Source organism: Embiotoca jacksoni, unplaced genomic scaffold (genome assembly GCF_022577435.1).
Source record: "Embiotoca jacksoni isolate LCO1_2020_lvr unplaced genomic scaffold, fEmbJac1.0.p SCAF_49, whole genome shotgun sequence".
NCBI classification, from domain to species: Eukaryota; Metazoa; Chordata; class Actinopteri; family Embiotocidae; genus Embiotoca; species Embiotoca jacksoni.
This window is the reverse complement of record NW_027185402.1, coordinates 314,782-330,342: the sequence shown is the minus strand read 5'-3', so window position 1 is coordinate 330,342 and position 15,561 is coordinate 314,782. Positions and strand designations below refer to the sequence as shown.

Genomic DNA, 15,561 nt, shown 5'->3' with positions numbered 1-15,561 from the left:
CGCCCACCTGTCCCTCCGCACAGCTGCATCAAGTCACCGCAAACGATATGGATGAAACCGGAAACCGGTAATGGCCACGTTAAAAATAAAAGCTGAGACTTTGCCAGTGGGAAAAGGGCAGAAGACTCCCGCCATCCTTCATACCCTACGAAAACAATTACATTTATTTTTTTATTTTTTTTGGGACATGTGAATCACTTATAAGTGAATCTTAAAATGGATCTGGTGTTGAGGTGTTATTCATTTTTGCTTTTGAAACAACTGTTTGAACGGTTAACTAATTATCATATATTGTTTGTTTTGTTGTTATTTATTTTTGTTATTTTATTATGTTTTTGGTTTTTTTTTTTTTTTTGAATCACCGAAATATAGTTCATTCAAGTGTTTTATTTCTTAACATACACCAACCGGAAAAGCATTTTTTTTGTTGTTTTTTTTTTGTTTTACTGCAGGTAGCAAAACCCAAGTCCGGTCCTGCCCACAGAAAGAGGCTCGGATGAGGAAGTAAGCTCCACCGATACGCGAGCGGATGCTGAGCAGGACAGCGACAAGAAAAGTAAGTGTGTTTTCATTTTAGCCCATAAAAAAAAAAAAAAAAAAAAAAAAAATATCACGACTGAAGCTCTTAACACTTTGAATTATGTATTTCGCACATCGGATGAATGAAGTGACGCCGGCCCGCGGATGTTCGCTGAGACAGTGAGGCGACAGAGCCGAGCCCCATCCGGTATGAATGATGGAACAGGCGAGGCTCCACAATAATAAGAATAAGGCTTTCAGTGCTGTCCATGCAGGACCTGGTGTGTCCTCGACCCGGACACGTCACATGATCAATCCTACTATTTTGCTATTAGTCAGTCACCAATGCGTTGCGACTGCTACGGTCACGCAGCAGGCGTGTCCACTGTTTGGTCATCAATGTATATTAAGCACGCGTAAGAGAGGAGGGGGACCAGGTAGATTACCCACTCTGTTTCAATTCCACTATAGGTGTCCCTGGAGTCCCAGCAGCCATGAAGCTTCGCCTGCACTTTGTGGTGGACCCGATGGGCTGGCTGTGCATCAGCATGGTGTTTGGCATCTGGCTCTACAACACTTTCTTCATTCCCAAGCTGGTTTTACTCCCACACTACAACGAAGGGCACATCCCGTGGGCCATTGTTGTTTGTGAGTGTCCTCGGATTCCAGCGGAGGAATTTCTTTGACAGCACATCAAAGTTGTTGGCGAGTTAGTTGAATTTGTGACTACGACTATATATGACTGCGAGTAGACTAAGCATTGTGTATGCCTTCCAGGTTACTACATAGCGTCAGCACTCTGCGTAGCGGCCCTGTTTAGAGCTTCAACAGCAGATCCCGGCCGTCTTCCTGTGGACCCCCACATACCTCACTCTGGTACGGAAACATAAACACACACTTTACTTGTTATCCCAACTTTACCACTTACATTTCTTTTTAAAGTTCCTCATCTGATCATGTGTGTGTGTGTCCTCAGAGTTTATCCGTAAATCTTTATACACCTGTCCTTAGACCACATAGATGGGATTAAAGATGCAATTGGTGCGTTACCGGTTGTTTTTGGTAATACATATGTTGTCTTTGTGTCACAGAAAGAGAGCACTGGGAGTTGTGCAATAAGTGCAACCTAATGAGACCTAAAAGGTCGCACCACTGCAGTCGTTGTGGCCATTGTGTGCGCAGGATGGACCACCACTGTCCTTGGTAAGCACACGTACACACACACACAGTATTTTTATTTTACTTCAGTATTTCCATCTTATACAACGTTATACTTCTCCTGTACTACATCTCAGAGAAAAACATTGTACTTTTTACTCAACATTAGTCTGACAGTTTTAGTGAGAAACCAGTAAAAGTGAATTTTCTCCAAATTTGGTGATTTTGAATTTAATGGTTCAGAAAATTCTCCAGCTACGTTAAGATAAAATATTCTAAAAACCCAGTTGTATTTGCTGGAAAATGCGTTGTTTTACTGAGCTTGTTGACTTTTCAGAGATACGTGGTTGTTATTGAGCAGAAACGAGACAATCTTTTAGAATATCATCCATTAATGTAGATTAGACTAACCAACAGGACTTAAAGTAGATCAAATAAGCTCAACCTTAAATTACTACACCACTAAAATGCACAATAATGCAACAATAATATTAATCCAAAAACATCATGTATAATAGTAAAACACTGACAGGAAACATTTACTGCATAGTGTGTACTATTACTTTTGATACATCAAGTATATTTTCGTTGATAACGCGTACATACTTTTACTTCAGTCAGGTTTTGAACGCAGGACTTTGACTTACGATGGAGTATTTTCACTTTGTTGTACTAATATTTGTACTTATTTAAAAGAACCTGAGTGCTTCTTCCACCACTGCACTCACTCATTCAGTTCTTACCTAAGATTCCAGAGTTTATCTCATGAAAAAAATGCAAGGAAGAATTCCAAAATTCAGATTTCAAAATGACAAACTGAGTTTACACAGCAGATGAATAACAGTCGTACAATCATACAGGTGACGTCATATTACTGTGAAGGCAAGACCCATTCTCTAAAGCCTGAACGAAGCCAGTTTCTGACCTGTTTTCACTTAACTGAAGACACTTTCTACGATTGATATTAGTTTACTGTAATTGGGGCTAAACATTTCTGTTATTTGCACAACAGTTATTATATAAACAGGCCACGCAGTTGTCCAATACTGATGTAGATAAGGGTTATACATGGTCATACCCTAAATCCAGTTTATTTCCTTGCAGGATTAATAACTGTGTGGGAGAGGACAACCACTGGCTCTTCCTGCAGCTGTGTTTCTATACTCAGGTCCTCAGTTTATTCACACTGGTGCTGGACTTCTGCCAATACTATTATTTCCAGCCACTGACAGGACAGGATCAGGTAAACAGACACAAACTGAAACTGCTTTTTTTATTAGTTATATCCAAGTTTTTTGACAAATAAGCACAATAGCTGTACAAAATGCTTTATCACATTTGTCACAGCTGTAAGAGTCACCTGCAACAGTGGTAAAGCACAGATGTTAATAATTTACTCCTGAGAAAGTCGCCACAAAGCTTTAAGTGTCTAAGATAAGAGTGTTTAACACCAGGTCGTTCTGTATCCTTCGATCAGGAGAAGTTTACTACACGTCATGAACTGGCTCTGCTGCGAGTTTCAGCGCTGATGGGTGTGGTCATGTTCGGAGGCATGTCGAGCTTGTTTTACACCCAGATGACGGGCGTCCTCTCCGTGAGTACTGAATAACAACAACAACTGAGCAGCTCATTATCTTGTTTCAACTGACATTTCAAGCCCAGCTCTCCATCCATTTCCTGCTGTGGTGTCTTCTCTTTATTAAAAACAGCAAATGTGTCCAGGCTGATATGACTGTTGAATATCACTTCGTAGGATCTGTATATAAAGCATGACAGGTCTTATTTCCAGTAATAAAGCAAGTTCTTTCTTTTTAAAATAGACGAGAACTTCAGACAGATCGACATGACACACTATACCGAAATAAAACAATCAATGCCGGTAATGCAGTGATCAATAGAAAAGAAACATGAGAGAAAGTCAGGAGTGTGTGAGTGTGCATGTCTTTGTAAACCTGTAAATGGCAGCAATTAACCTGAAAGACATTCATTTTTCATAACTTTGCTGACATTAAAATCATTTAATTCCTACACCTTCATCGGTGCAGAGCTGTTGTGCACTTGGCCTCCATGAGGAGGTGGCAAACATCAAGCTGTTGTTCAGAAAAATAATACATGGCGTTGCAACTGTTTTTGGCTGGTCAGGTGAAAATTTAATCAACTTATTTTTGCAAAAATGATCCACTCTTTCTTTCCCTTCCCTCCTCTTTACAGGATATGACCACCATTGAGAAAATGGCTCACTTCTCAAATGAAATGTGAGTCTGATTAACTCAGTTTGTCGTAGGTTCTATTGAAATGTCACTGGTTGCAGATTACTATTTACCCTGTGTATGAAGTAAGGAATGTAACTATTTTAATTACTTCATCAAAGTATTCTGCATTTACATTTGATTTAATCTGATTACATTTGATTACTTTTCTAATAAATATTTTAAACTGGGCAATAAAGCTGAAAAGCACCACAATCAACACTGATTACTGTCAAACTTCAGATAAAACCTATTTCATGAAACCTTTTAAAGTACACCCACCATAACAAATCACAAGTCTTACACACACAGTTTTTTCACTGGTCCCTGACGGGACTCTTTTCAAATATCTCTTAGTCTTATCTGACAACATGGCCAAACCGCCTCGGTGTGGTTACTTCGAGCAATGCGCATTGATTTGATTGGCAGATGAGAAGCGGGGCAAATTCAAACAAGAGAACCAAATAGAAACACCTTCAAAATTTGAGTGCATACTGCCAAACGACTAGAGCCTGACATAGACTTCTTGCGCAGCAAAAATAATGAATATTATATTCTCTATATACGTTTTTTTTTTTACCAAAAACAATATATTTCCATGTAACCCCTTTGTAAACACCAACATTTTTAAAAGCAACTGCAATTTAATTACTAATTCGTCTCCAGGAACTGAAAGATTACAATTACATCTGTTTATAGTAACTAGTCACTCCCAACACTCGGTATCAGTGACAGTTGCACTTAAGAACTGGGTTGACACTTGGGGAAATATGCTTCCTTTATCACTTCCTGGAGGAGTGGGTCAGGGTTAGGGAAAATACATAACACTCTCATAACTACTCGTTAAATGTAAGGCTATACAGTAAGGCTGTTTCCGGTTAACAGGCCGCTAGATCATACTGAACAGAGATATGTTTCCCAAACTATGGACTGTTTCTTTAAAGTTCTCTCATCATACACGTGTATAATTACCCTATCATCTTTCATCAGATATGGCTCAAAGAGATCCTGGCAGTGGGCGCTGGCTGAAGTCTGCGGCACTCGCTGGAAGCTCCTGTGGTTCGTCCCGATCCGAAACAGACAGCCACTCCAAGCCGGCCACCTCTTCCGCACCCACGTGTAGCACTCCAGTGTCTCCTACCTGCACAGATGCTCCGGGCTGCCACGATGAAACACTGTATACGCACTCAAGAATCCATCGGCTTGCCTCCACCGTCCTCGTTTGTGCAATGAGAGTTGGCCAGCAGTCTTGGTTTGTCAGTGGATACTACAAATACTTTTTTTTTTTTTTTTTGGTTTTTATTGTTTTAAATTTTTTTAAGCCTTTCTCTACGAGGCCTAGACTGGCAGTAAACAGGGTAAAGAAACACCGTTGGAAGTGATAGGATTTTTTTTTTTTTTTTTTTTTTTGACTCACTGTGACTGCTACTTCACCTGAAAGCAGCTGGCGAAAGGGACCCCTCTCAGGTTACTTTAATAAAGAGCCTTTACCTTTAATCAACTACAGACAGAACTAGGGTAACAAACCTCCGTATGTCTAATAGAAAGGCATTTTTTTGTATGAAGTTTGTGCCTTGTTTCTTTTATCGATGTCCTTTTTATTTGTCGCACATGAGCAGTGCTTCTGTTTTATGTTTTCTGGCCTATTCCATTTTGGAAATTTGTTGTGAAGGGATCTGATTATCATTTGATGATTCACGAATGTTTTCTTGCCTTGTTCTATGAACGTTTTATCGATAAAGCGTTGTTTTATGAAGCATGGCCACAGAACAAAGAAATGATAACTTGCATACTGATATGTGATACTTTAGTGACACGGGAATGAAGCTGTCTAAACGAAAGCGGCTAGTTAACACTTCACTTTGCCATTGTAAAGAAAATTCCAAGCTAGACACTAGCTTATACAATCAACCTTATGCTGTAAATGTCAAAGTTTAACCTGCTGTGTAATCTTGTTTTTCTCAGTATAACATTCCACAGCCAGTTCATGTCACCTGATCATAACTTGATGTTAAATATTTATTGAAGGGGTTTGAGCCACATAATGTCTTCTAAGATAACTTAAAGGACCGGTATGATTTAGGAGGCTCTAAAGGAATAAATGGAACATAATAGTCATAATTATGTTTTCATTTGTGTATAATTTTCTGAAATTAAGAATGGTTGTGTTGCTATTACCTTAGATTGAGCCCTTCATGTCCACATAGGAAGCAGGTCCTCTTCCATGGAGCCCGCCATATTGTACAGCCGCATACACACTGCTGCTTTAAATCCGATACCACTCTTATGTCTGAACACTAACTCTGAAACTACAGCCAGCAGCTGGTTAGTTTAGCTGGTTAGTTTAGATACAGAAAGCATGGAAACATAAACTACCATGTTTAAAAAAACACAACTTGTCTATTTTACACTTTTTTACACAGGTTTTTGTACAGATGAAATAAATGTGTAATTAGTCGTGCGCTTTTGGAAGGAGGGTTTTCTTACTTTTGGACAGAGCCAAGCATTATTGTTGATCTTGATGCTGGGGTAAAGCTAAGCTAGTCAGCTGCTGGCAGGAGTTTCACATTTTCATGACAGGCATGAGAATAGTTACAAATTTCTTATTTTACTCTACAAAAAAAAAAGGAAAGTGACTTTATGTGTTTCCCACACTGTTGACCTACCCCTTTAAAGCAGCGTGTTCAGCTGAAATCTGCTCGATCAACCGTAGCACTTCCAGCACAGTGCGCTGGCACAAATAACTTGAATACATGTCTTTTATTTTATTTGCTTGCCAAATTATTTGTGATTTATAATGATCAATTTTGTGCTGCAGGTGTCATAGTTATGTCTTTAATGTTTCTGAATAAGTAATATTTATACGTGCATATCTTTATCAGTAATCCAAAAACTAGCGGATTAGTCTACTTGTGATGACATAGAGCTGGCTGACACTCGTCACAATACAACAAAAATTATTTATGGTGGTTCTGCCGTGACTCTGTTGTTGAGCTGTTTAGAGATTTTATTCAATTCTTTAACAGGATACTTAAAGTGATGATATTAATACTAACATTGCGTGGTTGTCATTGACTATTATACTTGTCTTAGCTAAACCTGTATGTAAACAAAGCTTATCAAGTGTGGAAAATATTTCAATATCCAAGTAGTTTTAAGTGCCTGTCTAGGTCTTCTTTTGACTCTTATGGTTAATCATCATTATTGTATGGTCTCCATACAAGCCAAAGACCTGGGGAAACGTTGCAATAGTCAGCAAGCATCCGGTAAAATGCATGTTTCACCAAATTTCTGAAGGTAGCGGTTCAATATTATGCACTGAATTTCACGTCGGCACACGGTCTGTTTCACTTTTGAAAGGATGTCTTCACTTGAAGTTGTTTTATTGGATGTGTGTGGTTTGTCCAGGTTGTTTGCATTTGCATGAGTGTGTGTTGAGAACTTTGCTCAGTGGTTTTTACAACTCATATTCAGGTTCTTGGATGTTTTATTTTTTTTGTGTGTGTGTGGTGGTGGGGGGGGGGTGTAATGAGGGGGACAATTGTGTGTTATGGGCACACAAAAAAGTCATATGTAACGTTTACAATTTCTTTAAATAATTTTTTTGAAAGCAATAAGCATTGTGCATCAGTAAAGCCATCCTTATTGTTACAACAGTAGTGAAAAGCTGACGTATTGCGAAGTTTATAAAATGGTGGGTGGGTTGCACTCATGACTTGCCTAACTTCAGCGTCTGTCAGTTTGTCAGTAACCTCTGCCAAGAGCAACACTACTGAAGCTGTGGTGTGTAGTTGTACCACCTATTTTCAACAAATAATTGCTTAATTAAACAATTAACAACAAGACAGCCTCTACACGTCATGTTGTTAATAAGGGAAAGACTTGAGTTCATTTTATTTGAATTGAAAGCTGCAGGAAGCTGGAGGTGTGAACATTTCCAAGATGCTGTGCTTTATCACTCCCTCCCTCCCTCGCAGGTGTTACCTGCCGTCCCCCAGGGCACTCAGTACAGATCTGTATATTTTCTTCAATTTGTTCATTTTCTGTTTGTTCTGAATGTGTTTTCAAGATTTATTTTTGTTTAATTCTGACCTCAAACACTAGAAGAGTTATGGTTTGTGAATTAATACACATATACATAGATATTTTACCACTTACTTTATGTCGAGAAAGCCTATTAGAAGTTGCCAATTTATTGTTACAAATCTATTAATTGTGATTATAGAAAATATATAGGTATTCATATTCAAATAAATTTGATTCTGAATAAGTTTCAGCAACTTTTTGTGTTCTTTTTTGAAATTCTATTTAATTTTGGCTGAATCTGTTTTCCTGTTATGAAAATAGTAGCACATGATCAACATTTTCATGAAGTGCATTTATCAGAGGGAGACCTGGGAAGACTTTTAATCTTAGCCGTCATACATTCATGTGGGAAGAAGTTATCAGACAAATAAAAAATATAGTTGCATGCATTGCACTTTAGCCTTTGCAGTTAATGTTTATAACAACACGGATGCCAAGTACACTTTTTCTTCTATAAAGGAATGAATATGTCAGGTGCATACAACATTTATGACAGATCTTTATGGTAGTGCTGATCAGTCTATCTGCCTGATAATCCCAATTTCCTGCATGAAAAAATGATTGAAGTCACATGAACAGACTGAAAACTTTATAACACATTTTCTTTAGGGACATAATTTTGCATAAAAATAAAGGCAATATTAATTGCTGGAAAAGCACAGGTGTAACTGAAAACATTCAATCTAGCTGCGTATTGTGTGTTTAGTGGTCTCTGGCAAGGTTTACGGGCACACTTGATGGAACTGAGTCATTATAATGCAATTTCTCCTGTGCTTTTCCTGCGATGACAAGTCAAACTGAATCCACTTTTAACAGAAGACAGTTTTGTTTTGTTTTTTTAAAGAAATACCAACCTATTCAGCATCAAAGTCAAAGGCTGTGTGTTTCCCTCTGCACAATTACCCAAAGAGCAGTTGTTTCCGATCAAATGGCCATTGTCCTGAAAAGTTATTAAGTCTCAGTGAAGCGTGTAATGTGTGCACGATCCGTGAACATAATCTATGTGTGATGTCCAAAATATTTTTTTCTACTAACTCCACACACACACACACACACACACACACACACACACACACACACACACACACACACACACACACACACACACACACACACAATACACAGCCCTCAACAACCTCAATCAGTTTGGTCTTGACCAACCAAAATCTTGAATTGTTCAGAACCCCAACAAGGTCATCGTAGACTGATTCAGAACATGACATCAAAATTGGGCTTAAAACGCATTATTCATATTTTAAGCAAATGGATGAATCAGTATTGGTAAAACATTCTACGTTAATGCATAGTTCATCCAGATTTACACAAATCAGTCCTCTTAACTGTTTTCACATCAAAGACAAGTAATGCCTTTATTAAACATTTTGATTTGAACTAAATCATGACAATCACAAAAATAAATGTTCTCTTTAAAAAAAATTAAAAAAAATACATAACTTTCAACAATGCTTTATACCAGATTGAGCTTGTCCTAATGTAAGAGCTTTACACAGTTAGTTTTAAGAAATAGTTTTTAGTACAACTAGAACAAGTTTCTGTTGTGCTTTTTGACACGTGGCCACTCGTTTGTGTCTTCAAATCAACTTAAATCAGTGTGTCACTCTAAAAGTCACATGTCATAATCATAATCACGTTTATTATCACAAAAAGGTTTTGACGAGTCTGAAATGTAATTTGTCATTTTATACTTTGAGATGATGAAATGTAAGGAGTCCGGTCTAGATAATAGCAGCCGGCACCAGCCTGGGTTAAATGTGCTCTTAATCTCTGGTAATGGTTGGTCAACTGCACTAATTAAATAAGTGACCACCTGCCACGTTTATGGCCGATGACATCTGGTTGAACAAAAGAAATAATTAGCCGCATGCTTGATAAACATAAACTATGCTTGGAACAGTTATCTCAGATACGAGGCCGTCTACCTGTCTAGGATTGGAGTTAGTGGCTTGGCGTGTTCCGCTGCTTTTTTGCCAAGCCTAGACACGGATTAAGTCTACGCTATGGAACACATCATTCATGAGTCGCGTGTTCATTTTCTATTTCTATCCATATGGGCCATATATCCTATGTCATATAATGATTAGCATCAGTCCAAGCATGCATCAGACATGCTTTGCTTTGATGCCTTTTTCACATCCCACATCCCAATCCATAAAAAGGCCCATAAAGCCTTTTTAAATCTTAAAAAGACATTTTTTTTATGTTTACTGACTCCCTGATTACACTTTGAAGTAGTAACAAATTATTTCTGTCGTATTTTCCCTCCTTATAACAAAGGCGTAATTAGATTTGTTAGACCTCAGCGAGTCATGTGTCCAGCTCGCTGGTGGCACGTGTCGGCAATGTTCCTCCATTTCCATCTCCACAGCTGAACTTCCTGAACATGGTGGTATTGATTGGCCTATTGATTTTCAAACACGCTGTCATTGTAGAAAGTAGAAATCCAATTAAAAGTTGAACTTGAAACAGTTAATCCAATCAAGACGATGAAACTTATCGATTTGAACCTTAAAATCAATAAGGTGCACCCGGCTCTCGTGTGTGGGAGCTCGGCCATGAACATTTGCCTTTCTCCAAAAGAATGAAGCCCACGCTCGCCATCGGCTTCAAGAACATGTCAGAAATGTTGTTTTTTTTTATCTGCTAAGTATATTTTTATTGAAACAAATACTACCAGCTGTGTCAACTATTGTATTCTGTTGACACTGGCTTTACTTCCTTGTTGTTGGTGTCTCAGACTCCACTGCAGCAAAATAATAATAATATTAATAATAACAACGGCAAAATCTCCCTCTTTTTTTTCCCCCCCCTTCAAATATACCTTTTTAATATTTTATACCCTTTATACATCCAAATGTTAAACCCAATATGTAAATGTTAAAGTAAAACTATTCCCTTTGTAACAAGCAAACGATATGCAGTTGCAGCTTACAGAATTTCAATGAACATAAAGCATGGCTGCACTATAACACCAAACAAGGAAATATCTTATGTCATATTTGAAGTGATATGGGACTTTTGTTTTGTTTGCAAAAAGGTCATTCACCGACAAAGAAATGTGCAGCATGTTATGGTACACTGGGAGTTTACTTGTTTGGGATCAGTGAGAAACCAGAAGTTGAACTCCCTGTTAAATCTCTCACTAAAAACATAAAAAAGAAAAAGAAAAGCTTCAATAAGAGAAATTAAATATACTTTTCTGGGGGGGGGGGGGGGGGGGGGGGGGGTATTTGGGAGGGGTAGTGTTTTGTAAAAAGCCAGACATGACCACACAGAACATAAAAAAATCCACTGTATTTAACGACTTAAGTCTCCAAACAGAATTGGTGCATACTTTTCTGCAGCAGATGTATTATAAATATCAGTCTCACTTAAGGTTTATGAGAAATGCTTGTAAAATTTGAAACCAAAAAAAAGCATGAGAAAACATTAAGTGAGTTTTCTGAGCTGTAAAATGAGGCTCCAAACTCTTTTCTAATTAAACCAGTCTGATTTGTAAACCATAGTTTTCACTGACACTTTACATTTGTAGCATTTCATCCCACACAGTAATATTCATGTTCCTGTTGTGAGCTGACATTTGCCTTCCACGATGAGTCTCATATTGTTCTCTGTTAAAGCACCAGTTCAATTAGCCTGCTGCTAATTAGGCTCCTAATTAGTACTTTATTAAAGTCAGGTGAGCTGAAAAGGTCAGCTGAACAGCGACTAATGAAGAACAGCTACACAGAGCAATCAGCTGGCAGGCAAACACGTTTACATTGGAAGTGAAATGTTGGTGTGTTCAGTGCTTCATTTCCACCACATTTATTATTTCTATCAGTTTATAATGGATCTTCAGTCATATTGAGTGTGACTTAACCCTGAAATATGATGTTCAATGACCAGCATGCTGCGTTTATATGCAAAAATCTACAATATAGTCCGAGCAAGCCTTTCCTTTTTGTTTTTACTTCATCTATTTGTTGTAATGACGCTAAGTTACTGTTGCTAAGTCCACCCACCATCCATGTGGGGAAATCCAGCTGCCACTGAGTGGCCTCAGTGAGGGGGATTGGAATGTGGCAGGAGAGAAAAGGTCTTTTCAGCTGGCATTTAGATAACATTTACATGGACACGCCAAACGTCTTAATTCATGGATCAAAATACAGCAAAGCCATGAAGTCTGAGGGGCAATTTTGATGCAACAGGTCTCTTGATGACTATTTGATATTTAGGATTTCATTTTTTGGGCTATAGGTCGAGACACCTTTTGAATGAGAACAGTCATTTGATAATCCTTTACCCCAAATCCTCACAACGGTGTATTTTTGAATGCAAAAAGTCGGGAGGATCTCAGTATTTTGAGACATCTCCTCCACTGATATCAAACACTGGCAGGTTTGTACTCAGACAAAATAATTAAACAAATGGTTGATGAGAGTGAAACAGAGAGACAAGAAGAGGCCAGATGTCAGCAATGACTCAATCAGCTTACTTCTGACTCAGCCTGAGCAATACTGTTAAAGAAAGCTGTCTTTTCTCAGCTGTGTCAAATTTCACGTTTGATGTGGGGAGATATATTTTTGTAGAAGAACACACAACATATTTTAAACAGCAAAGTAAATACTTAACTGTTTTACTTGTATTACTTCTAAAGTCTATCAAATCCCATTAAATGCATTTGAATGACACTAAATGTGGCAGTTTTTGCAGCAAATCTATTTACATGTTCATAAATCTTTGTACAACAAGTGGAAGAGAGGGAAGGGGGGGGGGGCAGAAAGGGGAGGAGGTTAGTGGAGGAGGGGGGATGGTGAGGGTTGCAGGGTCATGGCTCTTGTAATTACCACAGTCAGGTTCAAATCACTGGTCAAGCTGTTGCTGATTTTTTTTTTCTTCTTTCCTTCCCATAATGCAACGTTGTCAAGGACTGGCCTACATGTGGCACGGCATGCCTCTACTGATGCCCCTTTGATTAGGTGTCTTATCTTCCAAGGGGCAGCGTCCGATCAGAGTGCAGTGATGGCCGGGAAACTGACTGAGAGGTCCATTAAATGGCAGCTTTGTTATGACATCTCAGCCCAGACGTGGTGGATGGTAAGCGGAGCTCTTTTGTCCTGTCCTGTGTGGAACTCCAATCTTGTCTGATTGACCTAAATAATCATTTTCTTCTTCAAAATTGAATTAACCTGAAGTGGCATCATTTTGTAGACTTTGGTTTGTGTCTTTTTGTGACTGCGGCCAAGTTAAGATTGATCTAACTTGTTGATATTGTGGAAAAATATGAAAAGATTTTGCCTGCAGGACTGAACATCTTGTCAAGTGCCTTCCACAGCCTTTATTTAGTTTTTGAAAGAAAAAATGTCAAGCGCATCCTTGGCACTAACATTGATTTCTGAATGAATGTGATCCTTGAGGCCTGAAACTTTAACATTGATCATTTTAAATCCAATTTTACTTCAGTTTGGATTTTGAAGATGAGAAAAGGGAGGGGGCAAAATGGGCCACAAAAATAATGTTATTTTTTCACTGAGATGAATAACGAAAGAAAGTATTCAGCCTGCCTGGAGTAGAAGAGCGTTCCTCAAGTGCACCTCTCTGTGCACCCTCGGCAGTGTTAATTTAGCATTGGACAAAGAGCCCTTGTCCAGCCCGCGCTTTTCCCATGCTGAAGAGGCAACAGAGGCTGACATTTCTCTCTGAATATTTATTTACTTGTCTGACAACAGGCGAGCTTTTATTGTGGCCCATCACCAGGGTTTAAGTTGAGGTTTGTATGTCTGTCTCTGTGATATATGAGCTGAAATAAGAAATCCCCCCCCTCTCTGCTCAGGCCCTGCTGCTAGTGTTCACTCTATTAAGTCCTCTGTTCAGTCATCTTCTATTGTAGTGACTAAAGAGCATATGTTAATTTAATGTTGACGTACTAAATGTACTTTTTTTCAGATGACATTTTTAACTTGCTTTCAAGCCATGATATCAAGTTTGTGTTGTTGTTTATTTTGCACGAAAGTTTATTTTAACATGTGCTTTTATAAAGGAGGATGGATTTTAAGATGCATTTCAGCAAGCAGGGGACAGACCATGATGTGGAGTACATCAGTGAGGACGAGCACTTAATTGAAAGTTCATATCAAAGTTTAGAATATTGGAGGCTTTCACAGAGACCAGCTAACCTGCTGTCTTGTTATGAAAACACGCGTTATGAAAGAACATAGGAAATGGTGCAACTGGTAAGAAAAGTGACATCAGACCTACAGTACTGGTCTCGAGGTTACAATGTAAATTTAAGGAACAAAAGCATCTAAATCTATTTCATGTTTTGCTGAGAAAAACACTCGGGTAACTGATGCAGTAGCAACAGCAGCAGCTTTGTCCTATCACTGCATCCATCCATCCATTAACTTCACCTACTTTATGCTGAACAGGTTAACTGGGAGGCTCCAGTCTGTCCCAGCTGTCTTTGGGTGAAGACAGGGTATTACTGCATACAGCATATGGTTACGTTTACATTGCAGCTAATTTTAGAGCACTTGGCCACTGCCACATCAAAACATGTACATTTTTGAGAATCAGGATTGGTATGTATTCTTTTGCTCATTAAATTAAATGTCAAACGTGTTAACAGAAATATTAAGACCATAATATGACCATTTTGGTCACCATAGTAACACCTTTAGAATGTTGCCCACGAATGGTTTGAAGAAAGACAGTTTGGTGGACGGCCCCATTACATACAGTGGGACTGTCGCATAAAAAAAAATAAAAAAAAGTCATCCCAGATGACATGTCAGAACGAACAGAAGTGTAGATAATAAAATGAATGATTGCTGAATTTTAAATAGCTGACACCTGCTGAGCAGGGCCTCTGCTAACGATATTATTTACACCTGCTCTTTTCCTATCAGTGTTGTCTCATAATTTAGAAAAAAGGGAACCACTGTGCCACCCCCCCCTCTCCCTCTCCTTCCCTCCCCTCCCCCCACTGTATAATTTATACTGTAAATTATCCTAAAAATTTAATTAAACCAGGCCACCTTTTAATATTGGACCACAGTTTAAGTAGCTGTCAGTTACGTTTGTGGCCACATGGGGGCGGTAGGTCCACATTCAGAGCGATGAATCTGTGTGTGGAGCTCATGCCACCATGTGCACCAGGAGATTGTAAGACACAAGGCTGGATTCATGGAGGCAGAGAGTGTGGAGTCAGTGTTTGTGATAAGGATTTGGACTTTCATGGAGTCATTAACAGCAGTGAAAGTAACTCAAAGTAAAACATTTACATAAAAAGTCCAGACAATGTGAATTGAATGCAAATCAAACTATTCCAAATGTGGTCCAATTTTTTTTTAAGGAATATGGTGCTTTTCATTTAGTGATGGTCTGAAGGAGGGTGAAAACATGCCAATGGTAAGGAGGACAATAACTATTGAGCTTCATTACAGAAAATAACTTGGCTTCAAGGCTGCCAAAACACACAGACACACGGACAGTTGGCAATCAAACTGAATTTGTGCTTAAAATGATCATTGATCAGCCATTTCCTCCA

The 15,561-nt window shown here is 38.6% G+C and overlaps 2 protein-coding genes across 3 annotated transcripts in view; both read left to right on the top strand.

Moving 5' to 3' along the window:
* The first annotated feature begins 482 nt into the window (after window positions 1-482).
* On the top strand, window positions 483-7,433 carry zdhhc21 (zinc finger DHHC-type palmitoyltransferase 21). Of its 2 annotated transcripts, none has more exons than XM_069170293.1 (8): window positions 483-556; window positions 991-1,167; window positions 1,297-1,395; window positions 1,611-1,722; window positions 2,782-2,920; window positions 3,155-3,271; window positions 3,889-3,932; window positions 4,917-7,433. In XM_069170293.1, exons 2-8 carry the CDS (start codon window positions 1,014-1,016, stop codon window positions 5,047-5,049), a joined length of 798 nt encoding a protein of 265 aa, XP_069026394.1. In that variant the 5' UTR covers window positions 483-556; window positions 991-1,013; the 3' UTR covers window positions 5,050-7,433. The 2 variants fall into 2 exon arrangements, with proteins under 2 accessions (XP_069026394.1, XP_069026393.1); XM_069170292.1 differs by having other exon boundaries at window positions 490-727.
* A 5,620-nt stretch (window positions 7,434-13,053) lies between these two features.
* Window positions 13,054-15,561, top strand: part of LOC138210904 (nuclear factor 1 B-type-like) — a 72,491-nt gene continuing 69,983 nt past the window's right edge. The window contains exon 1 of the mRNA XM_069170288.1: window positions 13,054-13,109. Within this exon, the coding sequence (XP_069026389.1) occupies window positions 13,107-13,109 (3 nt within the window). The 5' untranslated portion in view covers window positions 13,054-13,106. The remainder of the gene's footprint in view (window positions 13,110-15,561) is intronic.

Bases quoted from the DNA above. Each gene is read 5' to 3' on its own strand.
- zdhhc21 (XM_069170292.1), top strand. From the start codon at position 685: ATGTTCGCTGAGACAGTGAGGCGACAGAGCCGAGCCCCATCCG. The intron at 1,723-2,781 runs GTAAGCACACGT...ATTTCCTTGCAG, and splicing joins ATGGACCACCACTGTCCTTG to GATTAATAACTGTGTGGGAG. The intron at 3,272-3,888 runs GTGAGTACTGAA...TCCTCTTTACAG, and splicing joins AGATGACGGGCGTCCTCTCC to GATATGACCACCATTGAGAA.